The 26,988-nt window shown below is 42.7% G+C and overlaps 1 protein-coding gene and 1 non-coding gene across 5 annotated transcripts in view; both read right to left on the minus strand.

Moving 5' to 3' along the window:
• The window catches only part of MTHFD1L (methylenetetrahydrofolate dehydrogenase (NADP+ dependent) 1 like), a 236,600-nt gene that overhangs the window by 151,613 nt on the left and 57,999 nt on the right, over positions 1–26,988 (minus strand). For all 4 annotated transcript variants that reach the window (XM_033235065.1, XM_033235064.1, XM_033235067.1 and 1 more), the window contains exons 11-16: positions 24,189–24,362; positions 14,992–15,128; positions 13,175–13,221; positions 7,353–7,460; positions 6,411–6,485; positions 4,377–4,479 (exon numbers count right to left, since the gene is read on the minus strand). In XM_033235065.1, the coding sequence (XP_033090956.1) occupies positions 4,377–4,479; positions 6,411–6,485; positions 7,353–7,460; positions 13,175–13,221; positions 14,992–15,128; positions 24,189–24,362 (644 nt within the window). The remainder of the gene's footprint in view (positions 1–4,376; positions 4,480–6,410; positions 6,486–7,352; positions 7,461–13,174; positions 13,222–14,991; positions 15,129–24,188; positions 24,363–26,988) is intronic.
• Positions 12,596–12,700, minus strand: LOC117098124. Its single transcript, XR_004443186.1, has one exon. It is a non-coding gene; the product is annotated as a U6 spliceosomal RNA (small nuclear RNA).

The following is a 26,988-nucleotide window of genomic DNA, read 5'->3' on the forward strand; positions in this document are numbered from 1 at the left end:
AATAAGAAACACTTATTCACTCCTGGAATATGTATTGAGGGGCTACTTGTGCCTAGTCCCGAGCCAGCTGTACAGAGATATAGCGAAGACAGTGCCAGCCTCTGATGTAAGGCATGCTAGGACAGTGCCAGTGGGTGTGGGGGTGGAGGCAGCAGGGGGAGATCTGTTCGCTTATTTTTTGCTCGGAACCATCCCTTTTAGTACTACAGTGCTGACTATACTACAGTGCTGACTATATCGTAAGGAACATCCAGAGTATGCCTAATGGCTGATGAAACAGCCAACACTGGCTAAGAGCCTGGGAGTACAAGGTGTTCAATCGGGCAGGCCCACTGTTTCGGCTCCAGTGGAAGACACGGTACTGATTCCCTAGAGTGCTGTTGGGGCAAGAAACCAGCCACTTGATGGTTGATTCCCTGAAGCTGAGGAAGGCTTGTGGGCCCTTGGTCCACGGCCAGGAGATGGGCATGCAAGGGAGATGGAGAGACAGCAAGCCTGTGAGGCCCCGGGACTCAGATGCTTGAAGAGGCAGAGGCTCATCTGTGCAAAATTGTGCTCTGTAACTACATTTTCTTCTGCTTATGTTAAGCATTTCTGGAAAGGTCTGTGGGTTCCTTGTTCCACTCTGAGTCCAGGAACATGAGGCCTTTAAACTTTCGGTATGAGGCATAAGAGGAAACAATCAGCCAGGTGCAGTGGCTACGCCTGTAATCCCAGCACTTTGGGAGGCCGAGGTAGGTGGATGACATGAGGTCAGGAGATCAAGACCATCCTGGCCAACATGGTAAAACCCCGTCTCTACTAAAAGTACAAAAATTAGGTGGGCGTGGTGGCACACACCTGTAGTCCCAGCTACTCGGGAGGCTGAGGCAGGAGAATCGCTTGATCCAGGGAGTTGGAGGTTGCAGTGAGCTGAGATTGCACCCCTGCACTCCAGCCTGGCAAGAGAGTAAGACTCTGTCTTAAAAAAAAAAAAAGATGAAACAATCATCAGATTTTGTACACAGGCTGAACGGAAGGGGTGGTCATTAAATGGCACAACACACATATGGCCTGAGAAGAGAGTCTCCCTCCACCGTGTACCCTGACTGTCCCGCTCTAGTTGTCAAATCAAATAAGGATCCAATCTCATCACAAGGGTTACATTAGTTCTAGGTTTAAGCCAAAAAACTCTACTAGCAAATGTTCTCAATTCTTTTGATGGTATTAATTCATGGTCGTAAGAGCCAAACTACTTATCAAATGTCATTCCAAATTCCTCTGACCCAGGTAGCTTGTCCACAGCAATAAAGTTTTCTTTACTTCAGTGCCCTGAACAATAATGAAATTCAAATCTTTTTCTGGAAAAATTTTGTAAAGTTGTCACTTCCATTAAAAGTGATTCACAACCACAAAACACTTCAGTCCTTCCTGGCTCCAGGGAGAAACCAACTGCATACCAGCACCAGGTATAAAAGATGATATAGCCTTTCTCTTCCAAGATCCATGTCTAGGCCATTGCCCTGTTTCTGATGGCTGCTCAGGCTGGAGCCCCAAAGCAGATACCGAAGAATACCAAGTGGCATCAAACTTTCTCTTTTAGCACATCCATATGCTTAGTTTAAAATACACTCATTTCCACCTTCGTGATTTTCCTATCAGTAAACCTCCAAAAAAGTTTTGAAGAGTAACACAAAATCACAAACACCTTGGAAAAAAAAAAAAAAGATGACAATACATTTTGGACAGGATGACATTTTAATAATAAATCTTCCTAGTTATAAAAAGTTTCAGAAAAAATATGTAGGCTTCTCAATAAAATGCTGAAAGTATTCATGCTCCTTATTTAAAATGCTATCGGTGTTTTCAAGAACTAAGCCTTGCTTAAGTAAGTTGTGGTTCATCCACAAAGGAATATTCTAGAGTATTTAAAATGGCCATTACCACAAAGAGCTAACAAAATACAAAATGCTTATGATATAAATGAATGAAACTCGTAGGATATAAAATCTATACACTTAAGTTATAACTAGAGTTATACCAAAAAACTAGATGCATACAAAAAACTATGAATAGTTTTATTAGTATAGCAAGGTTTTTAAAATTCTTGAGACATTTCCAAAATCTCTATATTACTTATTTCAAAATGAAAAATATATCCTTAAAAGTTTCTAGGCTGGGTGTGGTGGTTCATGTCTGTAATCCCAGCACTTTGGGAGGCCGAGGCAGGCAGATCACTTGAGCTCAGGAGTTTGAGACCAGTCTGGGCAACATGATGAAACCCCGTCTCTACTAAAAATAAGAAAATTAGCTGAGTGTTGTGGCACGTGCCTGGAATCCCAGCTACTCGGGAGGCTGAGGCAGGAGAATCGCTTGAGCCTGGGAGGCGGAGCTTGCAGTGAGTAGAGACTGCACCACTGCACTCCAATCTGGGTGACAGAATGAGGCCCTGTCTCAAAAAAACAAAAACAAAAACAAAAAACCCCCACAAAGTTTCCAAGGAGATTTTAGTTTAGTTTGGGAGACAAAGACACTCAAAAAAACTACCCAAGCCAGGCACAGTGGCTCATGCCTGTAATCCCAGCATTTTGGGAGGCTGAGGTGGGCGGATCGTTTGAAGTCAGGAGTTCCAGACCAGCCTGGCCAACATGGTGAAACCCCATCTCTACTAAACATACAAAATTTAGCAATGTGTGGTGGTATGTGCCTGTAATTCCAGCTACCCGTAAGGCTGAGGTAAAAGAATCGACTGAGCCAGTAAGGCAGAGGTTGTACTGAGCCAAGATCATGCCACTACACTTCAGCCTAGGTGACAGAGCAAGTGAGACTCTGTCTCAAAATAACAACAAACAAAAAACTCTACTCAGTACAGCTATCACCACAGTGACTTCTGATGATTGTGTGGGCAGAGCTTTCAGGTCTGGAAAGGATGCTCATGTTTCAGTGAAGCCTCCCAGCAAGGCAGCTGGAATTATGATTCCATTTTAAAGATGAGGAAACTGAGTGAGCAGTCTGTCCAAAGTTGTGCAGCTCATAAAGGGCAGAGTCAGCGCTCATTCTCTGGTCTTTGACTCTCTACCTCATGGTTTGTGGGAAAACACTAAATTCTTCATGGACTGGCTGGGTGGATTCCCAGAAGGGAAGCTCCCTTAAGGGACGAGACCTGGGTGCATCTTGGAGGGCAAGACTGGCTAGGCGGGAGACAGAATGGAGACGGCCCAGCTAGGGCTGGCAGTAGGATGGAAGTTGGCCCTCCTGACTAGAAAGCAGGCAGGGAGCAGAGGGAGGGAAGCCACTGCGGGTGTCCTGAAGGCCAAGCTCTGCGATGGCAACTGTATCCCCCAGGATGTGAGGAGCCACTGGAGGCCTCTGATCACAATGGGATATCTCTGTTAATGTGAACCCTCTGAACTGGGGGATGGAAATGGAAGCAAGGTAATCTATTAGTCAGGAACTGCTATAAAATGTGCATCTGATAAACATGTTTCAAATGTGAGTATAAAGAGGTAAATGAGGGCACAAGTATGAGAATAATCCAGGAAGGATCAGGGATCCATGCCATCGAACATTTCTATAGCCACGAAGGGTTCATAAAATGTGGTTGCCGGGTTTCTGTGCAGCGTATGTGACCATCTCCATCTCCGTCTCCAACCCCAAAAACATGCATGAGACTTGCTCGAGGTCATGCAGTGAGTCAGTGGCAGGGGAGACACACATGCAGGGTTCCTGACTTCCCGTTTAGTGCATTTCCCTCTGTCCCATCCGACAGTGAGTGATGAGACTGAGGGCCGTGTGGGAGAAGGAAGGGGATATCACAGCTGAGAGGGAAGCAGGGAAGTGGAGGTGGTGGGGAGCTCACGGGGAGTCCACCCAGCTGCATTTGAAGTGGTGGAGGGATGCCTTGTTAAATGGGTGAAAGCACATATCAGATTTGGAGGAAAATCCAGCACTGGAAACACAGAGAGCTACCAAGAGCCGGTGGTAAGGAAGTGAACGGAAGAAGGTGGGATAGTGGGTGGAGGAGAAGCAGGACAAAGCCAGGGAGGCGTGATCTTTAAAAAAAGGTTGTTTGATTTTTTTTCTTCTTCTTAATATAGAGACAAGAGGTCAAAGGAGAGAGAAACAGAAGAGAAAATTAGGTAATTTTCCTTGGAAATTTGCAAGACATAGGAGTAGATGGGATTGAGCCTGAACAGAATTTTTGTTTTAATCGGAGGCAAGGATAAGGGAGGAGGGTGGTATGATAATAGTAACTGAAATAAATGGTGGGAATATGAAGCACAGGCTGGGAAGACCATTGGACAGGATCAAACTGTGAGTTTCTGAATTTAAGAGCTTTGGCTCGAATATGCCTCCCCACCTGGCCATCAGCCTGTTGGCACCTCCCCAGCACCCACCTCTCTGCCACGTGATGGTAGACGGGTTGATGTCAAGACGGGCAAATTTACTCACTTCCTCTTCTGTCAGTGTGCTCGGATCAGTCTTATTTATTCCCAGTTTCTAATGATTAAGAAGAAAAAAGGCGAGAAGTTTGAGAAGAAACAGAAAGTAAAGGGTCACCAAAATTATCCCTCTAATTTTATTTTCTCCATGATTAGTAAAGCCTTTTAATAAACTAAACTGGCACTTTGGGACGCCAAGGTGGGCCTATCACCTGAGGTCAGGAGTTCAAGACTAGCCTGACCAACATGGATCAACCCTGTCTCTACAAAAAATGCAAAAATTAGCCGGGCATGGTGGTGCATGCCTGCAATCCTAGCTACTCAGGAGGCTGAAGCAGGAGAATTGCTATAATCCAGGAGGCGGAGGTTGCAGTGAGCCGAAATCGTGCCATTGCCCTCCAGCCTGGGCAACATAGCGAAACTTCGTCTCAAAAAACAAAATAAAACTAAACTAAACTGGGTCAGGCGCGCTGGCTCATGCCTGTAATCCCAGCACTTTGGAAGATCAAAGCAGGCGGATCATCTGAGGTCAGGAGTTCGAGACCAGACTGGCCAACATGGTGAACCCTGTTTCTACTAAAAATACAAAATTAGCCTGGCGTGGTGGCGCATGCCTGTAATCCCAGCTACTTGGGAAGCTGAGGCAGGAGAATCGCTTGAACCTGGGAGGCAGAAGTTGCAGTGAGCCGAGATTGTGCCATTGCACTCCAGCCTGGGCAACAGAGCAAGACTGTCACAAAAAAAAAAAAAAAAAAGTGATTTTTAATGATGAAGCATAAAAAAGTTCTGTGAAACAGAAACTGCATGTTGTTATAGCTGCCAGGGATGGAATTACTCACTACTTCAACACACTGAACTTGGTTCAGTAAGAGGCAGGAGGTGAATTTTTAAAACCACTTAATGCCAACCAGTGGCATGTACCATTTAGGGTTATTTTTTAGTCTCTGAAACAGAGCTAGTAGCAAGCAATATGATTAAAAGACCAGAGGCAGCAAATGGCATCAGAAAAAAAGATAAGACAGGTTTTAAGAATTAAGATGGCATACGCAAGTATAATTGTATTGTTTGCTGCAACAAAAACATAGATGAGGCTGGGCACAGTGGCTCACGCTGGTAATCCTGGCACTTTTGGAGGCCAAGGTAGATGGATCACCTGAGGTCAGGAATTTGAGACCAGCCAGGCCAACATGGTGAAATCCCATCTCTACTGAAAATATAAAAAGGAGCTGGGTGCAGTGGTGCATGTCTGTAATCACAGCTACTTGGGAGGCTGAGGCAGGAGAATCACTTGAACCAGGGAGGCGGACGTTGCAGTGAGCCGAGATCATACCACTGCACTCCAGCCCGGGCAACAAGAGTAAAACTCTGTCTCAAAAAACACAACACAACAAAACAAAAAACCATAAATGAGATAGATGAGTTTTCAAAGGTTATCTTATAATTTCCTAGAAATTTAACAAATTTCATAAAAATATTTCACTTTAGAAAGACAAGGACTCACCAAAAATCCTAATTTGTTATTTTTTTTTAAAAGATGGGATCTTGCTGTGTTGCCCGGGCAGGCATGCAGTGGCTATTCACAGGCGCCATCATGGTGCACTATAACCTTGGCTCAAGCAAACCTCTCACAAGCAAGCATCATGAGTAGCTTGGACTACAGGTATGTATGTGCTCCTATGCCCAGCTAACTTGTCAGTTGCCTAGGGTACTCATAAATTAGCAAAACAGTCCTCTCATTTCATAGATGAAGAAACTGAGACTGAAAAAGGTTAATTAATTTGTCCACCTGGTTCTTTCGAGTAGAACCAGGGTTCAGGCTTTGAACACTGTGCTCTCTTTGCTCCAGTGTTCGGTCTCTATAGAGTTTAATACCCAAAAGGATATCTGAAAACCAAAATCAAATCAAGTTGAACATTTCAGGCTTTGACAATCTTTCTGATGTGCTTCTAGGACCTTTTGTTTTTAAAGAATTGCTAACTGGAAACTTACTTTCAGCCGAGCAAGTTGAATTTCTGAAAATTCTCTGACACCATTCACTAAAGGAACCAGTCGATTATACAGAGCCTAAAAACACAAAACAAAAATGAGACCAGACAAAAGTTAATCGTCCATGAACTTGGACAATTCACAGGATATGACAAAAATTCATTGCATTTATAACCAAACTATTTAGATAAAAGACCCTATTAAAATTTGCCGGCTAATATAAACAATGTTGACTTAAATTCTGTCATTTTCATAAAACTGACGAGATCTGAAATAACACACATTGCAAAGAGTTGGCATAAATATATTTCTTGATCTATATCGCTACAACTACCAAATGAAGATGTATCTGGATTATGGAGCAAAGACTCATTAAGGAACTACTTTAATTAAAGAAAGTGAGGACCCTTGTAAAACATGCCAGAAAGTACCCCTTTTATCTATGTCCTATGTCTGTGAGGAATTAGCTTCTGGTGGGCTGTCCCCTTTGGGGGTGTAGTTTAACTCAACCTACATGCACATGAAGCCCAATAAGGGTCTCTGACATCTTTTCAGCACATCTAAAATAGCTCCACATAACGTTAGTCTAAAAACGACATCTGTCCAATTGCCTTAGAATAGATTAGAGATTGGACCTATGACCAGAATGAAGAGAACTGGTCTACCTACCATCTTTAAAATTAGGACTCATCTCAGAGAATGTTTGGCTTTTACAACACACTACAATTCTCCCAATAACTTGGGAGTGCTCATAAACCCATTTGAGAATCTGACCAAACGATGGCTCCTTCTCCTCAGGAAATAGGGACATATGTAAAAACCACAAAATTGAATTGAATAACATTTCAGAGTTTGCAGACACCAGAAATCTTTCCACAAACTCCTTAAGAATCCAGGAATTCCAGGATACAATACCCAAAATGGCTAGCAAGGCATCCTTCTCACCTTATCTGTTTGTGTGTTTTCATGAAGAATCCTTGTGTCGATGGCGGCAGCCAGCAAGTTATTGGCAGCGGTGATGGCGTGGATGTCTCCAGTCAAGTGAAGGTTGAACTAGAGAAATAAGATATCTATTTACTTATTTTCAGAAATAGGGTCTTGCTTTGTTACCCAGACTGGAGTGCAGTGGCGCGATCATAGCTCACTGTATCCTCACACTCTTGGGCTCCAGCAATCCTCTCACCTCAGCCTATTAAGTAGGCTGGGACTATAGGTGTACGCCATTGTGCCTGGCTAATTTTTGAATTTTCTGTAGAGATGGGGGTCTTGCTATGTTGCCTAAGCTGGTAATGAGCTCCTGGGCCACTGTGCCCAGCTAAGACATCTTCCTATTTGTTTTAAACAACTATGGAATTTAAGGACTGAATAAAATAGCATGCAAATTACATATCCTTATGATGAGCTGAGTCTATAGGAACACCTAAATCAGAAAATCAAGGTCAAGGTCTTCCACGTGACAACAAAGAACCTTTGAGCAATCGCTCAGATCATAAATTCTTCCATCCTCAGGTTAAGGCAAAACATTCTGATGAATTTAATAATGAATCTCCTTATAGTCACTCACTTTACGTTTCTTCCTTGTTTTATTATCTAGAAAACAGTATCATATTAAATATACTTTGGAATGAGGCAGGGCATAAAATAAATGGTAACAATAAAATAATATGAAATATCACAGAATTTTGGGGAAATAAAGTATTTTACCCTCATGACTCTACTCATTTTGTTATTTTCCTTCCAGTCTCATGAGCACACGATTATCACTTGTAGAATCAGCTTCCTACAAACTTCCAAGTTTCCTTTTTCACAAAACTTTTCTATAATAATCTTGTGTATAGTTTATAGAAGCTATATATGGTAGATGTACCAAAAGTTTCAGGCTGGATACATATGCTACTACCAAATGTTCACTTCTACAAGGAAGGCCACAGTTATAAAGAATATACACAAATAGCTTTTCCTTTTTTTAAAAAAATTAATTGCTAATGAGTAATATATTTTCAGGAGAGTAGTTACTAGGTTAAATGAGCTCTCTTTCTTTTCTTTTTTTTTGTAGAGATGCAGTCTCACTATGTTGCCCAGGTTGGTCTCAGACTCCTGGGCTCAAGTGATCCTCTTGCTTCAGCCTCCCAAAGTGCTAGGATTCCAGGTGTGCGCCACCGCACTGGCCCTTGGGATCTTGATAATATCACCAAATTGCTTTTTGAAAGGGATGAAGTATTTTTGTTTTATTTTATTTTTTTTGAGATGGAGTTTCGCTCTTTCACCTAGGCTGGAGTGCAGTGGCATGATCTCGGCTCACTGCAACCTCTGCCTCCGGGTTCAAGCAATTCTCTTGCCTCCTGAGTAGCTGGGACTACAGGCGCCCACCACCATGCCTGGCTAATTTTTGTATTTTTAGTAGAGATGGGGTTTCACCATGTTGGCCAGGCTGGTCTTGAACTCCTGACCTTGTGATCCACCCGCCTCAGCCTCCCAAAGTGCTGGGATTACAGGCGTGAGCCACTGCACCCGGCCATTGGGATCTTGATAATATCACCAAATTGCTTTTTGAAAGGGATGAAGTGTCATCCGCAAAACACTAGTAGTAGATCAGTCACTTCAGAAATAAAGTAACTTTTAGACTAAGAAATAATTTAATAGTTGACAAAGTGTTATTCTTTTTAAAGCTGCATTTCCTTAATTTCTTGGAAGGTTAAATATTTTCTTGTTAAAATTTTACTTTATAACATAAAATAATGTTAACTGGAGAAAACATGAAAAATTACATATGTATATATATATTTTATAAATATATATTTGAACTTTTAAATGTTGGAATCATAACACCATAACAGTTTACACTTTAGCTCTTCCACTCTCAATATAGCTAGCATTTTTACATCATTAAATAGTCTTCAAAATATAGTTAACTTGAGGTCCTATTATTATCCCCCCATTTTTTAATGTTATAAACTATGTGAGGGTATATTTAATTTAAAATGATCTATTTTCTCATATATTCATTTTTTCCTTAGGGTGCACTAAAAATGAATTTATTTGGGCCAAAGGATATGCACAGTAAAGTACTTAATATGTATTTCTACCCTTCTTCCAGAAGTGTTTTTATCAACATACACTTCCCAGCAGTGTGTGGGAGTCCATTTCAATTTCTTTGCCAAAATTTGGTATCATAACTTTTTTGAAAAATCCAATTTTGTCAACTTGACAAGTAAAATGGTAACTGATAGTGGTTTTATTTTTATTTATTTATTTATTTATTTAGAGATGGAGTCTCGCTCTTGTTGCCCGGGCTGGAGTGCAGTGGCGTGATCTTGGCTCACTGAAACCTCTGCCTCCCAGGTTTGAGTGACCCTCCTGCCTCAGCCTCCTGAGTGGTTGGGATTACAGGCGCCTGCCACCACACCTGGCTTATTTTTGTATTTTTATTACAGATGGGGTTTCCCCATGTTGGTCAGGCTGGTCTCCAACTCCTGACCTCAGTGATCTGCCCACCTCGGCCTCCCAAAGTGCTCAGATTACAAGCGTGAGCCACCGTGCCCGGCCTGATAGTGGTTTTAATGTAGATTTATTTACTTGATGATTGGTGAAGATGAATACGCATTTAGTTAATATTTCTTTTCCAATGTTTCTATTGAACCCTTTGGCCATTTCACAACTGGAATGTAAGTTTTTCTTTCCAGCCGTCTACTTGATGTCCACCTGCATGTTTCATAGGCCTCTACACTGACTCCCTCCTTCTGACTACCACCCTCCACCACACCCCACACTACACAGTTCAAACCTCATACCCTCACTCTCCTGTTCTCTGCCTCAACAAATGAGTCTACTGAGTTGCTCAAGCCAGTACCCTGGATGTCGTCCTTGAATCCTCCCCTTTTCTCACCCCCAACATCTAATCCTGCACACATCAGCAAACAAATCTTAAACTGTTTTTTCCTCTTTTCCATCCTCACTGCCCCATCCTAGGCCAAGCCACTGCCATCTTTCCCTGGGCTACTTCCATAGTCTTCCTCCTGGATTCATCGTGTCTACTGAGAGGCCCCTGGTCCCTTCATCACACAGAAAAGAGGGTGATTTTAATAAAACTCAATCTGCATTGTGTTATCTGTCAAGATCCCTTCAATGGCTGACCTTGGCACTTTGAATAAAATCCAGGTTCTTGGCTACAAATTGCAATTACCCAACAGAGCTGGCGCCTGCACACTTCTCTACCTCAACCCCCCCAACTCCTGCTGGCCCACGGGGCCCCAGCCAGCCTGGTGTCCTCCACTTCCCTGAACAGGTCACACCCTTTCCTGCCTCAGGGCTTTCCCACCAGCAGTTCCCACTGGCTGAATGCTCTCCCTCATTTTTCACAAGGCCGGCTCCTTCTCATCCTTCCAGTCATAGTGTTTTCACTTTCAATTCCTCAGTCCATCTGGAATTTATTCTAACATTTTCCCCTATGGTGATTTATTATGTTCCATCCAGTACATATTGTCTGTGCCTGGCACTCAGTCAACAAACATCCCCTAAGTGTCAGGCATAGTGCTCAGAGTTGGGAGGATACAGATCAAGAAGAGACTGGAGGCACTCAACTTCAAGGAACAAACTTGCCCGAGTGTGTCTGGCCCACTCCACCCTCATAAGGTAGTTCTCTTGGCCAGGCGTGGTGGCTCACGCCTGTAATCCCAGCACTTTGGGAGGCGGAGGCGGGTGGGTTACCTGAGGTCAGGAGTTCAAGACTGGCCTGACCAACACGGTGAAACTCTGTCTCTATTAAAATACAAAAATTAGCTGGGCATGGTGGCAGGCACCTGTCATCCTAGCTTCTCGGGAGGCTGAGGCAGGAGAATCACTCGAATCTGGGAGGCAGAGGTTGCAGCGAGCCAAGATCACACCATTGCGCTCCAACCTGGGTGACAGAGCGAGACTCCATCTCAAAAAATAAAATAAAATAAAATAAAATAAAGTAGCTCTCTCCTCCAAGCCACATAGCTGATGCCTTAAACCAGTGGGGCACCAATGTCCTTCCAATTTGCTGGCTAAACCCGAGCCATTCCCCTGTGTATGCCCCTTGTATGCCACCTCTAATTTGACCTCCTGGTTCTGGGTCTGGCTTGTGAATGTACCCATCCCCATTCTGACCTGAGGCCTGGGATGATTTTTCTCAGCAGTGCCTTGGACTACTCTTTCTCACTGCCACTCCCAGTACTTGAAGTTTATACTGATTTTCTCTTTAGCTTCCCTGACACTCAGACCTTCCTGGGTAAACACTTCTATTCCTTTAACAAAGTCAACGAATACTTTCTAGTGAGTTCCTACTATGTGCTGGTTACTCTGCTCAATGCTGGGACCTGAGACCTCAAGAAAGGTGCACAACTCGCCACAGCCAACTGAACCAGATAGCCATAAACACAGAGGGAGTCTGTGGGGTAGAGAAGAACCTTGACAAAACCCCTAAGCTGGGTAAAGAGGACAGAAAAGGAAAAATGTTCCAGGCATGGGAAAATCCTGGAACCGAGAGAGAACAGGAAGAGTCTGCAAGGGCTGGGCACAGTGGCTCACGCCTGTAATCCTAGCACTTTGGGAGGCCAAGACCAGCGGACTGCCTGAGCTCATGAGTTAGAGACCAGACTGGCCAGCACGGTAAAACCCCATCTCTACTAAAATACAAAAAATCAGTCAGGCATGGTGGCAGTTGCCTGTAATCCCAGCTACTCAGGAGAATGAGGCATGAGAATTGCTTGAACCTGGGAGGTGGAGGTTGCAGTGAGCCGAGATTATGCCACTGCACTCCAGCCTGAGCCCAAAGCAAAACTCTGTCTCAAAAAGAAAAAAAAAAAAAGAGTCTGCAAGGAGCTTGACGCGGTGGAGAGAAGGCAGGTGGGGACCTGCGGACAGGGAAGCAGGAGCAGCCGCCCACGAGGACTTCCTGTGCTGTGCTGGAGGGTGACAGGCAATGGCAGAAATGACAGAACAGGAAAGTGACCTGCTCAGATTTGGGTTTTGGAAGATTGCCCAGGCCCTGAATGATGAGGTTGATGCAGAGAGTGGAAATGAAAAGAACTGGTCACTGGTTAGTTACAGGCGACAAAGAAGAGGTTATGCGGAACAAAGGGCGAGTTCTTAGAGAAGTGGGAATTAACAACGTCAGTTCTTTTTGACCATTTTCCTCTGGAACTCTTTTATTTTGGAGTCTTTTATTTTTAATGGGACACTTCACAAATTTGCATGTCATCCTCGTGCAGGGACCATGCGAATCCTCTCTGTGTCATTCCAGTTTTAGTATCTGTGCTGCCGAGGCACACACTGGAGCCTGAACTGACAGAGGGGAAGCGTGAAGTCTTCGTGAACTCGGCAGTACAGCAGATGATTGAGAGAGGCACAGACCCACATTCTCTCATCCAGACCCGCAAGACCAGCAGGGTTTTAGGGTTCAGAATATTTTGGAGTTTAGGAAGGCAGTATGATTTACATGTAGTTTATTTGTAAAACACCCCAAGCAGGGGCTAGGTCAGCACCTGTTAATCAAAAATAATTTTTCTGCAATGTATGCGAATATTCACACCAAGTAGCACAGACAAAATCCATATAATTAAAGCTCATCACAGTAAATACTAGGGTTTGCCACTGGGTGAGTTATGTAAACATTTTGGAGTTTCAGAGCCTTAAGGACTTTGGGATTGTGGAGGAGGGTCTGTGGGCCTGTGTGGATGGGAGCAGAGACAAGATGTCAGAAGGAGACATAGTGATAGCTGACCCGCATCTCTTCAAGGTCTTACCTCCTCCATGGGGATGACCTGGGCGTATCCACCACCCGCGGCTCCTCCTAAACAACAGAGCAAGCGGCATTTCAAACGAGTCACCAAGTACAGCTGCCACGATGGACACAGCCCAAGGGACACAGCTCCCCAAACCCAACAGAGAGGTGTCACACCCAAGATGAAGTAACAAAAGGCAGTGAGAGACACTAACGGTTATGTCCAAGCAGAATAGAAAAAAAAAAAAAAGTTGACACTTTGTTTAACTATATCTCTGTTTCTTTACTTAAAAAAAAAAAAGGTAAAAATAGAGCAGATGTCATTACTATAAAACATACCAGGATATGAGAATATTTTGTTAATTTATTATTAGAATCTCTGTGACTATACTTTATCTAAATCAATTGTACATGATTTCATATCTGAGAAAACTTTGTTTAAAAAAAATACACTGTGGCTGGGTGAGGTGGCTCATGCCTGTAAACCCAGCACTTTGGGAGGCTGAGGCGGGTGGATCACTTGAGGTCAGGAGTTCGAGACCAGCCTGGCCAAAATGGTGAAACACCATCTCTATTAAAAATACAAAAAATCAGCTAGGCATGGTGGCAGGCGCCTGTAGTCCCAGCTACTTGGGAGGCTGAGGCAGGAGAATCACGTGAAACTGGGAGGCAGAGGTTGGAGTGAGCCAAGATTGCACCACTGCACTCCAGCTTGGGCAACCAAGTGAGACTCTGTCTCAAAAAAAACAAAACAAAACAAAACAAAAACAAAAACCCACTGCATAACCACCTCAAATGAATAAATTATAAACTTCAATTTATTTCAGATAATAGTATGTGAGATTTGTCATGCTGCATATCCCTAAAAATGTTGGTTGTTAGAGTAAAAGGATTCCTCTTTCCTAAAGCAGTAGCAGCACCGCCCATGTGTGTATCATTTGACAGTAGCCCTCATTCTTTACCTGCTTTCTCATTTGATCCTCACAACAACTGGGTGAGCCTGGTGCCGCTCTCAGCATTTTGGACTTTTAGAGATACGGCTCCAAGAGGTTGTGACTGGCTCAAGTGGTCAAGGGTCACATCGCGGTAGGAAACACAGCTGTGACCAAAACCTTGGCCTCCTTGCTCCAACCCTAGTGTTCGTTCCGCTACATGATGCATGACACTCTATGAGTTATCGGTACTTAATGAGATACATTTTTAATATCTGTAACAGTAATATAAATACAATATTCTTAAAAAATCATGAAGTGCCAAAGACAAACTGTAATTGCAGCAATAAATACCATTGTAAAGTGAGTTAAGGAAGGATTTCATGATAAATCAAGGAAGAAAGAGTGACAAATGGGAAAGTGCCAGATCTCAGCCCAAGCACAGCCAAAGAGGAATTTCATCACGACTCGCTGTCCACAGCCAGTCTGTCTCCAGAGAGCTCTGCAGGCCCCACACAGCAACTCCAGTGAGCCGAGACTAAAGCAGAGGGAAAGACCTTTCCCGAGACTGGGATGATCAAACACTGATATGGATGGCCGTGTTTCAAGATCACTTGGCAAAGACGGTCCTGATGAAATGGGAGACTGCACTGAGGTGGGAGCCTTGAGCAACACAGCCTCAGGAACAGGCTCCCGAGGTGTCCAGTGAAGCCCTGGCAGCTCTCACTGCTCACTTCCATGCCCAGGGGGACCAACGTGGGGCGACCACTATGTACTGAGTGTGCAGCGAAGAAAAGTATCAAGTCCCCTGAAAAGTCTTAACTCTTTATCTGTTGACAATGTTCTTTTTACAATTTGCTCCCCGCAACTTTGCCCTGAAAAGTACACTAGTTGTTAAAGACAGTACCTTTCACTCCAAACGTCGGTCCTTGGGAAGGCTGCCTCAGACAGGCAAAGGAGTTGACATTCAGGTGTGCAGTCAGCGCCTGCACAAGCCCAATGGTAACTGTGCTCTTCCCTTCTCCAAGAGGGGTGGGCGTGATCCTGAGTTCGGGAGGAGAAAGTGAATTTTATAGTATTTCCCAGACAACCAATGCAAAACCAGCCTAAGACACCAGAATCAAATCTGGGGGTGCTCATTCCAAAATGCACTCCAGAATTTAATGTTCTCAGGCTGTTATGGTCTACCCCTATCACACAGGCCAGGCACAAGCTAAAGTCAAGATACAGACACACCTTTACCAAGAGACCAAAAAGGAAAAGTTATTGGGCAGTGCTAATAACAACATCAATTTCAAGAAAGGCCATAAAACCATTCATCAAAATGATTTAAATAATTAAGCTGATGGTGGCATATCTTGCCAAAGAGTATGTAGCGCTTGTTCTTCCTGAGCCATTTATTGGGGCAGGGTGTGGGCACAGGGCCTATGGTGTGGGCACAGGGCCTAGCTCAATGGTCCTTGGGTGAGTAGGGCACTGCCAGACTCTCAGGATTAGAAGGGACCCTGAAGTCCCCACTTGTCTTTCTCCTTCCAGATATCCCTGCCCAGGGCTTCTCCCTGCCATGCTTGAACATACATGGTGATAAGGTCATGACCTCCGGGGTGGCCCACTCATTTCCAGACAGCTGTTACAGTTCGAAAGTTCTTTGTTCTAAAGAGAAGGCATCTGCATTCTTGTTGTGTCCTAGCTCTTGGAGTCCTACACACTAAGCCTGATCCCTTTCCATATGACAGTCCTTCAAATATTCAAAAAGTCCACAGCCCCTGTGCACACTACGGTGGAAACTTCTGCTCTTGAGAAGCTTATTGTTGATGACAACACTTTGCAAAACCAAATGTTCCCATGTTCATAACATCACAGTATTAGGTGTTGAAGAGAGCCTATTACATTAGCAAGTAAGGCCTCATAAAATTGTTCTTTAGAACACCATAAGCATCGTTAAAAATTTTAAAGGCTGTCATTTAGGTTTGCAGTTTGGTCTTCCATGAGTTACTGTGAGCCACGTTGTCAAGGATACCCAACCACAACAAATCTAATAGAGTTTTCTAACCTACAAAACCTAGGGATGTAACCGCAAAGAAGGAATGTCTTTAGAGGCGTCATCGCACCCTGCAATTTAATGAGTCATTCATTCAGCAAGTATTTATCAAGTACTGCTATGTGCCAGGCACTGAGCTAGACCCTAGGGACACAATGATGACCCAGTCAGACTCCATCTCTACCGTCACAAGCTTCCAGCTGATCCTGATCTGAATACATCAGCAGTTATGATAAATGTGACAAACACTAAGACAGGGAAATAGGGCAGTCAGAATTATGAATTATGAATTATGAGGGGACATGGAAAAAGGATCTAACTAGATTTGAACACCTGGGAATGTTTCCTGTAGGAGGTAACATCTTAGGTGAGACCTGACAAATTAATAAATGTTAACCAGATAAAACTCAGAGTGGATTGGGGCAGTTAATAGGAGAAGTGATACGCTTCACATTTATGGGGTTAATTATTTGTACCCTCACTTGATAGATGAGGAAACTGAGGCACAGAGTTTAAGCAACTTGCCCACAGTCACACAGCTAGTAAGCAGCAAAGCTGGGAGGTAAAGCCAGCCATCTGACTTACCCAGGTTCTCCATGGATGGAAATCAACTATAATTAGCCATTTAAAGCATGGAATGGGTAAGATCACCCAAGGACAGTGCACCAAGTGGCAAAAGGGATAAGGACAGAAGAGTTAAGTACATTTGCTTGTAATGAGTTGTCAGAAGAAGAGAGTCCAAAAGGAAACTAGGAAGGCATAATATAAAATAAGAGAACCCGGCTGTGTGCAGTGGTTCATGCTTGTAATCCTAGCACTTTGGGAGGCCAAGGTAAAAGGAATTGCTTGAGCCAGGGAGTTTGAGACCAGCCTGGGTAATATAGTGAGACCCTGTCTCTAAAAATACAAAAAATAAAAAATAAGAGGACCCTGGAGAAGAAGGCCGAACATGATAGGAAGTCTCAGAAGGAGGCTAAGGATGAGACTGTTTCCAGAACAGGAAACTCAAACGCCACTGAGGCAGGAAGCAGGATGAGGACCGAGAGTGGTCGGTGGATTCAGCAACAAGGAGGTCACTGGTACCTGCTGTGGCCAGGAGCTGGTGAGCCTTTCCTGACACTGCTGCATGGAAGAAACCTAAGACTCCTGAAGCCACATGACCCTGGCTTATCAGTCACCTCTGCATCTGTCTAAATAGCAGATTTCAGTGGGGTCAACGTGAAGACTGAAAGTTATACAAAGATATTAATACTTCTGCTCGGGGTCAACTTTCTGTTTCCTTGGATACAACATCAATAAGGGCAGTTAAAAGCCCACAGGCATCACAATCTTAGAAGAGCCTGAAAAGAAATTGTGGCATCAAATATGGTGTCATTTAAGTACCGTACTGAGCATTTGTTGTTTGCAAAGGACTAAGTGGTTTACCTAAACTGTGTCACACGAAGGATTACATTTTCATTCCCAAGGATATGCAAGCATAGCTGCCCAAGAAAGCTAAAAGCAGACACGCCCAGAGACGACCTCCTCAAAACTCCAGCTAACCATCCAATTCTTAATTAGAAACATAGGACTGCTCAGCTTTCAGCCAACTAATACAATTCGGGAAAATCACAAAGTAGGAAGTATTTATTGGGAGCAATAAAAGGAGAGCTACAATAAAAAACAACTAATTTCACCTCCTTCCTGCATTTGGTATCAAAATTTGGTTTAGTTTTTCCCCTAGTATCTTTAGCTCAGATTCCAAATCATCAACAGTGATAAAGGAAAGAATGAGCACCAAGGTAATCTAATTTCTCTTTCTTTCTCTTTTCTTTTCTTTTTTTCTTTTCTCCTTTCTTTCTTTCCTCTTTCTTTCTTTATTTCTCTCCTCTCTTTCCTCCTCTCCTCTACTCTCCTCCCATCTCCTCTCTTCTCACTGCAACCTCTGCCTCCTGGGTTCAAGCAATTCTCCTGCCTCAGCCTCCTGAGTAGCTGGGACTACAGGCATGTGCCACCACACCCGGCTAACTTTTGTATTTTTAGTAGAGATGGGGATTCACCACGTTGGCCAGGCTGGTCTCAAATTCCTGACCCTGTGATCTGCCCGCCTCGGCCTCCCAAAGTGCTGGAATTATAGACACGAGCCACTGCGCTGGGTCCTCTAATTTCTTTTTCTGTGGGAGCTTAGAGTTCATAGAGGTGGAACTGTGATTTTTGTTCATTACCTTCCTCCACTTCTCCCAGCAGATTTCTGTACTCCCTCCCTGATGTCTAGAGCATTGATTACATGACTATTCTAGAATTTTTCAGATGGCTTCATGATAAACGTTCTGACATGCCTGTCTCACCTACCAGGCCACACACTTGCTGAGGTAAAGGACAATGCTCACCCTCTTTGCACCCCTATCACATCACCTGTTCAGGGCACAGACCAGCAAAAAAGGGTTGACAATGAAATGACGCTTCTTTTTTTTGAGATGGAGTCTCACTGTGTTGCCCAGGCTGGAGTACAATGGTGTGATCTCTGCTCACTGCAACCTCCACCTCCCAGGCTCAAGCAATTCTCCTGCCTCAGCCTCTTGAGTAGCTGGGATTACAGGCACCTGCCACCATGCCCAGCTAATTTTTGTATTTTTAATAGAAACCAGTTTCACCATGTTGGCCAGGCTGGTCTCAAACTCCTGATCTCAAATGATCCGCCTGCCTCGGCCTCCCAAATGTTGGGATTACAGGTGTGAGCCACCATGCCCTGCCAGAATGATGTCTTTTTTAAGATGAGTATTATTTATTGGCAGCTACAGTAAAAATTGTCAAAGTACCTGTGACCATTTGGACACAATCTGAAAATAAGTTTATAATTTACTCAAAGGTCAAAAAGATGGCTTATCCAGAGAGAAGTGGTAAAACTTTGAACTATTCTGAAGACCCAGAATCTTGTTGAATGGTACAACTGCCATTAGCCATAGGCGTAACCATGCACTCCAAAACTACATGCTCAAGTAGCAGATGAACATAAATCATCCATCCCAGGCAGCTTTAGCGTCTAGGAGGTTTTCAAAGCCTTTTATTATCTAACAATAAACCCCATGGTGCATTTGGTGATGTTTCTCATTACATTTGACTTGGGTAAATGGTTCAAAGGCCCTGTGGCAAGTGGTTTCTTCTAAATACCTCTGTTTCGTTCTGGAAATAGCACAAATAAAAGAAAATCTCACAGATATTTAAATAGTTACTCAAGGCAGGAAAGCAAAATCTTAGAAAAGTCAGATTATTTTTACGTTGTACCAAAATAAAGGGTTGAAACATTTTTTAAAAATCCAATCAGGTATTTGGCCCTCTGAAGAAAAAAAAAAAAAGATGAAATGATGTGAATGATTCAAATTTTTCCTTTCTTTAATGTGAAATTCAGTCTATTCCCAGATCAGTTTGGGCTTCCTTTTTAGCTGCTCTGTCCAACCAATTCAGGGAAATTCTAGAAACTTCTGCACAGAAATGGGTGCAGGCCTGATGGAGACTGAGATTCAAATGCCCTGCAGCTGCACTCCAAGTCAAGTTCTCAAACAAAATTCCTTTTCATTAGTGTAACTGGGAAAATATGTAAAACTCATGAGTCCCTAAGATTCTTTTGGCGTATTTCCCTGAACAATTCCCAATACTTTTCATTTTGTCAGGCAAAGCAAATAAAGTGATGTGTAGGTGTAAATACCATGCGATGTGTAGTTGATGAAACGCAGATGATTCTGACTGAATAAGAAATCCTAAGGTTTGAAGAATGGCTTTTTAAAAGACTTAATCTGTTCTGCATTTGAGTTATTAATAATAGAAGACTTTTTAAAATCTCATTGTTTTATATTTTAATCCCATTGGTGATATATTTAAATCATATTGCTATATAAATTCAAATATATAATAACAAATACATTGTTATTTAGTTTTATTTAAAAATTACTTGGGTATTTGAATTCTTCCAAAGCATGGAAAAAGATTTATGTTATAGTGTTCAGAGAAAAAGGCAGGACAAAAATGGTATTTATAGCATGATCTCAAAGTGTAAAAAGATGCATGTATAAACAAAATATTGACTTCTGAGAGACTTAGCTATCCCCTTTTTACTTTTCTTTATGTTACATTTTTTACAATAAGCTAATATTATTTTCAGAATTAGAAAAGACTTTTAGAAAAAGGAAATAATTCTCCATTTAAAGGAGGGCTCATTTATATTTTTAAAGAAGTTGCAACAGTGCATATAATGGTTTGATAACGTCACTTCCCCCTAATGCTTGAGCTGGTCAAATGTAAAAATATGAAGGTGATTTTTATTTCAAATTAACTTTTCACTTTAGATTACAAATGTTGCTTTAAGCCAGCGCTGCTTTTTGCTGTTTGTTTGTATTTTTTAAAGATGGGGGTCTTGCTATGCTGCTCAGGCTGGTCTTGAACTCCTGGCCTCAAGTGATCCACCCACCTCAGCCTCCCGAGTAACTGGAATATAGGCACAACCCACCATGCCAGGCCCACTTTAGACTATAGATAAAATATTTGCCTGCGGTCTAAACTGATCTCAATCATTCAGCTATTAAAGGATTAGATACTGATGACAGTTTACAGCCCTAAAAAATATATCATTTGTTGTGTTGGGGAGAAGGGGCTGTTCATTCTTCCCTTATAGGATCCAGTATGGCTATTTCCTAAAACTCTTCAAGCTCTGTCACAAATGCATACATATATCATAATCTTACCAGCACGGTTATTTTTTCCCAATATAGTTAAAAAAAAAAGAAGCCATTTAATTTTGTTCCTTCAAAGGTCTTTGTTAGGTAAAGAAACTTATATCAGAATTTCAGAAAAAGAATTGTTGATCCTTTGGTGTTTACTCTGTTCTTGAAAATTCATGTTTAATCTTTTTTATTTACAACATGGCAGGCCAATTTCAGCTCAATTATACATATTAATGCTAGCAAAGAGCCAATGTGGAGAAATGTTCTACTGGCCATGGACTGCACTGGCTGTAACCCCAGGCAGCCGTGCTAGCTAGCATTCTCCAGCATGAGGCTGGAGGCCCGGCTTTGTTTACAAGTAAGGAACCTGACAATACCATCACAGATTTGTTTTAGAAATATCAGTTTTGTGTTCCAAGTTAAGGTCAGGGCCATCCGTGTCTGGATTTCTGATTTTATTGACAAGCCTCAAATGGAGTAAAGCAGAGGGACTGGATAAGAAAATCTGCTGTAGGATTCTTCCTTCATAAACAGACAACACATCCCACCAAGTTTTCCTTAAGTGTTCCTATCTAAAGAGGGTAAGAAAACCTGCAAACCCACCTACCAAGATCACCCGAGGCCTGGAAGAGAACCAGTTCCACAAATCAAATGCTTTGTAAAGGGCTTGTAATGGCCAAGAGTTTGTTTATTCATTGTAAACAAATATGCATCAAGCATACCGCCATAAAAGCAACCCTGACTAAACTGTGCCCCATACTCGGAGACCCCAGAGCCAATCTAACCAGAGGCAGCTCCTTGCAGGGTTTGGGCCCAGAGGGTGCCTGCAGGTGGAGCCAACCCCTCCCTCAGCAAGGAACTTTCCCACACTCGATTATGGGGACATTAAGTTTGGGGTTCTAGGATGGAAAGGGACTCAGGAATCTAACTGCAGTGAGCCTGGAAGCCTGAGCGAGAACGGTGAAGCCACAGGCAACCAAGGTGTGCAGGAAAGGATGAATTCCTGACAATGCCAACTGCTGAGGGATTCTGAGATGCCCTGGCTGTTTGTTCCCCTTACAAAAATATCTACAGAAGCTGGGCACGATGGCTCACACCTGTAATCCCAGCACTTTGGGAGGAGGAGGCAGACAGTTCCTCCTGACCAGTTGAGGTCAGGAGTTCAAGGCCAGCCTGGCTAACATGGCAAAACCCCATCTCTATAAAAATACAAAAAAAAGTTAGCCAGGCATGGGGGTGCATGCCTGGAATCCCAGCTACTTGGGAAACTGAGGCACAAGAATTGCTTGAACTCAGGGGGTGGAGGTTGCAGTGAGCCAAGATCACAGCAGTGCACTCCAGACTGGGTGACTTCATCTCCACAAAAAAAGAAAAGAAAAGAAAAGAAAAGAAAGGAAAGGAAAAGCTACACAAAGAGAAGGAGAAAGAGGAGAGGAAAGTGGGAAAGGAGGCGGGAAAAGGGATTTGAAGAAATCACTATATCATTAAAGAGGTGATATTGTTTTGGATGATATTTTTGCTTTATTTGTAGTTATAAATAATTGAATTCACCTCTGGGGATTTTTCCTAAGGAGATAATCAAGCAGATGCACAAATCCACATGCCCAAGGTTGTTAATTCTAGCAGTTTAAAATGGCAAAAATTGGGAACACTTTAATTGCCCATCAATAGAAAATTGGTCAAATAAGTTGTGGAACATCCCTATTCTATGTTCAAATTATTTTTCTGCCTCAATGCCCTTGAACGATTAGAAACACTCAGTACTACCAGTGGCTGAGCCAGGGCAGCACTTATTGATGGAACTAGAGGTACCAGAAGATGTGTAAGATGGGATCTCCACCCTCATCCTGGGCATTTTTGCTACTCCCCCAGCCCTTGCTTCCCCAACACGTTTAAGAATCTGGGATGTGGCCAGGTGCGGTGACTCATCCCTGTAATCCTAGAACTTTGAGGGGCCAGGGCAGGTGGATCACTTGAGGTCAGGAGTTCCAGATAAGCCTGGTCAACATGGTGAAACCCCATCTCGACTAAAAATACAAAAATTAGCTGGGCATGGTGGTGCATGCCTGTAATCCCAGCTACTCGGGAGGCTGAGGCAGAAGAATCGCTTGAACCCGGTAGGCAGAGGTTGCAGTGAGCTGAGATCATGCCACTGCACTCCAGCCTGGGCAACAGAGCGAGACTCTGTCTTTAAAAAAAAAAAAAAAAAAAAACTGGGATGTGAGTGATAGATTGTTATGTTGTCATGAAAAATGGTAACATAGCTCAATATTTACTCATATGGAGCTCAGTATATCACATATGCTCGAATAATCAGGTTGCTTACAGAACAGCATGCAAGTGTGATCTCATGGCTGAGACTCTAGCAGCATCAAAACAGTCCTCGCAGGCCAATAGTTGTTTCCTCTGAGTGCTTGGGTTTGGGATGTTTGCTTTTTTACTTCTGTTTTCTGAATTTTTTTAGAATATTTCTACAATGAAACTACATTGTTTTTATAACCAGAAAAAGAAATAAAGAAAAAAGCATTTATATTAATAATTAAATATGTAAAAATAAATTACCTAGGAGTCAATTCCAGTTACAAGAAATGTCTCTGCCTGACAAACAGGTTTTTGTGCCTGAAGCCTTGGCCTATACATCATAAGCAATAGTCACTGAAATGAAATTTCAAGGCAACAAAGGAATTTATATGGTCTCATGATGTTCCCTCAGGTCACATTGAATAAATATTTGAAATCCCTTGCTTTCTATCATCTTTTCAACTAGTGAATGTACTTCTTTTTTTAAAAAGAAGAGGAAAAAGGCAAACACTCCTTTTCATAACAACTATGAATTTGTCTTTTATAAAATAACCAACACAAATGAAAATGGCTCAACATTAGTTCTGAAATGCAGAAGAAGGGAAATAATGAGCTTTTGTAATGTGAATCTATCAGTAAGATCAAGGATATTAACAGGAAAACATGTTTCATACGATTATCTGTACCTTTTCCATTAAAATATTTCAAGTAGAACGCACAAAACAAACTGAGTTCAAAATATTTTACTTTCAATTCCTATCTCGATTTTTATAATGAAAAATGAAATTAAAAAAGCCAAGGGGGAGCAGGGGTAATAACAGCATAATATGAGTAACAAAAGATAAAGCACTGCAACTTGTTTGACTTTATATTTTGTAGAGTTGACTAATTTGCTCTGCACTGAAAATAAAAACTTACCTCACACCAAATAGAGAAATGCCAAATGAAATGGACAAAATGTCAAATGTGAGAATAGGATGGATTGAGGGGTACAAGGACAAGGGTATAGGGAAGAGTTTTGTAAAGATGTCTGCTTGGTCAAGTGGATGTTACATGGTGTCTTACCCAGCAACTAAGACGTATTTCCCATCTGCTTGATTCTTTAGCCTTTCTAGCACGGACAAACGTACTTTGGCTTTGCTTTTGCCATAGATCTCAATTTCATCTGCAAGCAATCCAATCTCCTTGGCAAGGACATCCACAGCTTTTGGAGTTTGTCCTCTTGAAATCTCAATGTCACTGAGGGGAAAGACAACACAAAAGAGAGAAGAGGCTTCTCAGCTTAGGTGGTTGTAACTGGAGTGAAAACAGCCTCACATCACGCCAACAATGAAATCAATGCAATTGCTTTGGGGTCCTTCCTCCCAGGCAGTAATAAGCACAACTGCTAACAATTAGTGTGTATGAGAAAATAGTGCATCATTTTAGAAATGCAACTCCAAAAAACTCACAAAGATCCTAAACTTGTGTCCAGGTGGAAGTATAACACCTACGGCATACAGAGAAGAACTGTGTATTACAATGTGTCCAAAGCCCTCCTACAAGTGTGATTCGACTACACAGCAAATGCTGTGTGGGCCATCACGGTATTCATTAGCCATGAATAGAAGGTCATTGTATAATAAAATCGGAGCCCAGCTCCGATTGGGCTGGCCACATGTTTCTCTTGGCTATTCAAAAATGTGAACATTACTATCACATTAGAGATTAAGTACAAAAAAAAAGAAAAAATGTGGAAATGCTATTTTATCTGTGTCCACACTTCCCCTCTCTCTATTTACAGTCTAAAACCATATTTCAAAATATTTTATTAATTACATAACTGTCAGTAAAAGGACCTAATGCCCTGAGCCCAAGTTCAGACAGGAAATTGTAGGAACTCCAGAGTGTCACTGGGCACCTAACTGAACTCTTCTATTTCACTGGCCACCACTGCTTATCTTACAGGAGTGGTCTGGATACTAGCATGTGTAATGCTGGACTCTTCAGGAAGAGCCCCCTCTGGGGCTCATGTGCTCAGTCATTTCTTTGCTGGGGAGTCAGGCCCTTCATGTGTCTGAGAGTGAGAGATGGAAGGCACACCTGTTCCCTCAGCAGCAAGACTAACCTAGGGAGACCACGCAGCAAGGAACTGTCCTTAAAGGTTGCATCAGAGAGGACAGCTATTCCTTCACTCACCCCGGAACACTTATTTTTGTTGTGATCTGCTTTCCTTTGGTGGGCAGATCAACCCCCTTGGTGGACTTTAGTCAGCCCCTTGGTCCTGTTTCTGTAGTTACAGCGGGCAATCTACCCTCAGTGTTCAGACCACCCTAGACTCTCCTCCAGGATCCTGTGGGGGCCTGACCTGGGGTAAGAGGTAACAGCAAACACACCTCCACCCAGATTTCTCCAAAGGGCACCACAGAAACTAGGAGTTCAGGTAATCCCCCCACAGGCCACTGAGTATTCCTTTCCAGGCCTCCACTCATCCAACCTTTCCTTTCTAGCCTCCCACTTTGTTTTGCCTTCCTGGCCATAACTTTTTTTCTGTCTCTCTCTTCCCACAATCTCCTAAATTGAAGAGCTTAATCTTGAATAATGTGTAAGCTTTTGGCAGGCCACAGTGGCTCACACCTATAGTCCCAGCACTTTGGGAGGCCAAGGCAGGAGGATCACTTGAGTCCATGAGTTTGAGACCAGCCTGGCCAACACAGCAAAATCCCATCTCTACTAAAAATACAAATAAATTAGTCAGGTGTGGTGGTTGCACCTGTAGTCTCAGCTACTCGGGAGGCCGAGGCAGGATAATCACTTGAACCCGGGAGGCGAAGGTTGAGGTGAGCTGAGATCACACCACTGCACTCCAGCCTGGGCGACAGCGGGAGACTCTGTCTCAAAAAACAAACAAACAAACAAAAACAAAACAGGCCGGGCATGGTGGCTCATGCCTGTAAGCCCAGCACTTTGGGAGCACAGGAGGGCAGGTCACTTGAGGTCAGGAGTTCGAGATCAGCCTGGCCAACACGGTGAAACCCTGTCTCTATTAAAAATACAAAAATTAGCCAGATGTCCTCGCTTGAACCCAGAAGGTGAAGGTTACGATGAGCAGAGATCAAGCCACTGCACTCCAGCCTGGGCAACAGAGCAAGGCTCTGTCTTAAAAACAAACCAAACCAAACACCTGTAAGGTTTCCTTTTTACTAAAGGGTCATAGAGACACCATCGCAATTTTTTGGGTGATTTATAAACTACTCAGCTTGCTTCTCTTTGCCCAGTGGGTCTAGAAATCAATGATTTCAAAGTGAATTCTTGGGGGAGAAAAGGGTTTAATTATTTAACCAAATTATTGGTTAAACAAGAAGAATTTACTTTGAAACTTTGGTACACAATTTGGTGAAATCTATCTTAATCTTTTTTACCACTTTGTAGGTAGAAATTATTGATTTGCTTTCAAAATCTAAGGTCTTATAACAACATAAATAACTCTAAAATAAGATATTTTATGAAACAGATTGCACAAGCCCAGGGATGATATTACAGAAATAACATTCCTCATTGCAACTTACATAATTAATGAATAGAGAACATAACTGAGATGTTTTGTCTATTGCAGGGATGAAAACATGTCCAAGAGGGTCACACCCTCCTGGTGGGTAGAACTGAACCAGGGTGTTCATCTGACTGCCCAAGGAAATGGAGTTCAATTCTATAAAGCAACTGGTTATCAGGTAAAAAATGAGTCAGGCTCGGTGCGGTGGCTTATGCCTGTAATCCCAGCACTTTGGTAGGCCGAGGTGGGTGGAACACCTGAGGTCAGGAGTTCAAGACCAGAGCAAGACTCTGTCTCAAAAAAAAAAAAAAAAAAAAAAAAAGAGTCAGTTAC

Source organism: Trachypithecus francoisi, unplaced genomic scaffold (assembly GCF_009764315.1).
Source record: "Trachypithecus francoisi isolate TF-2019V2 unplaced genomic scaffold, Tfra_2.0 Lachesis_group15, whole genome shotgun sequence".
Lineage (NCBI taxonomy): Eukaryota > Metazoa > Chordata > Mammalia > Primates > Cercopithecidae > Trachypithecus > Trachypithecus francoisi.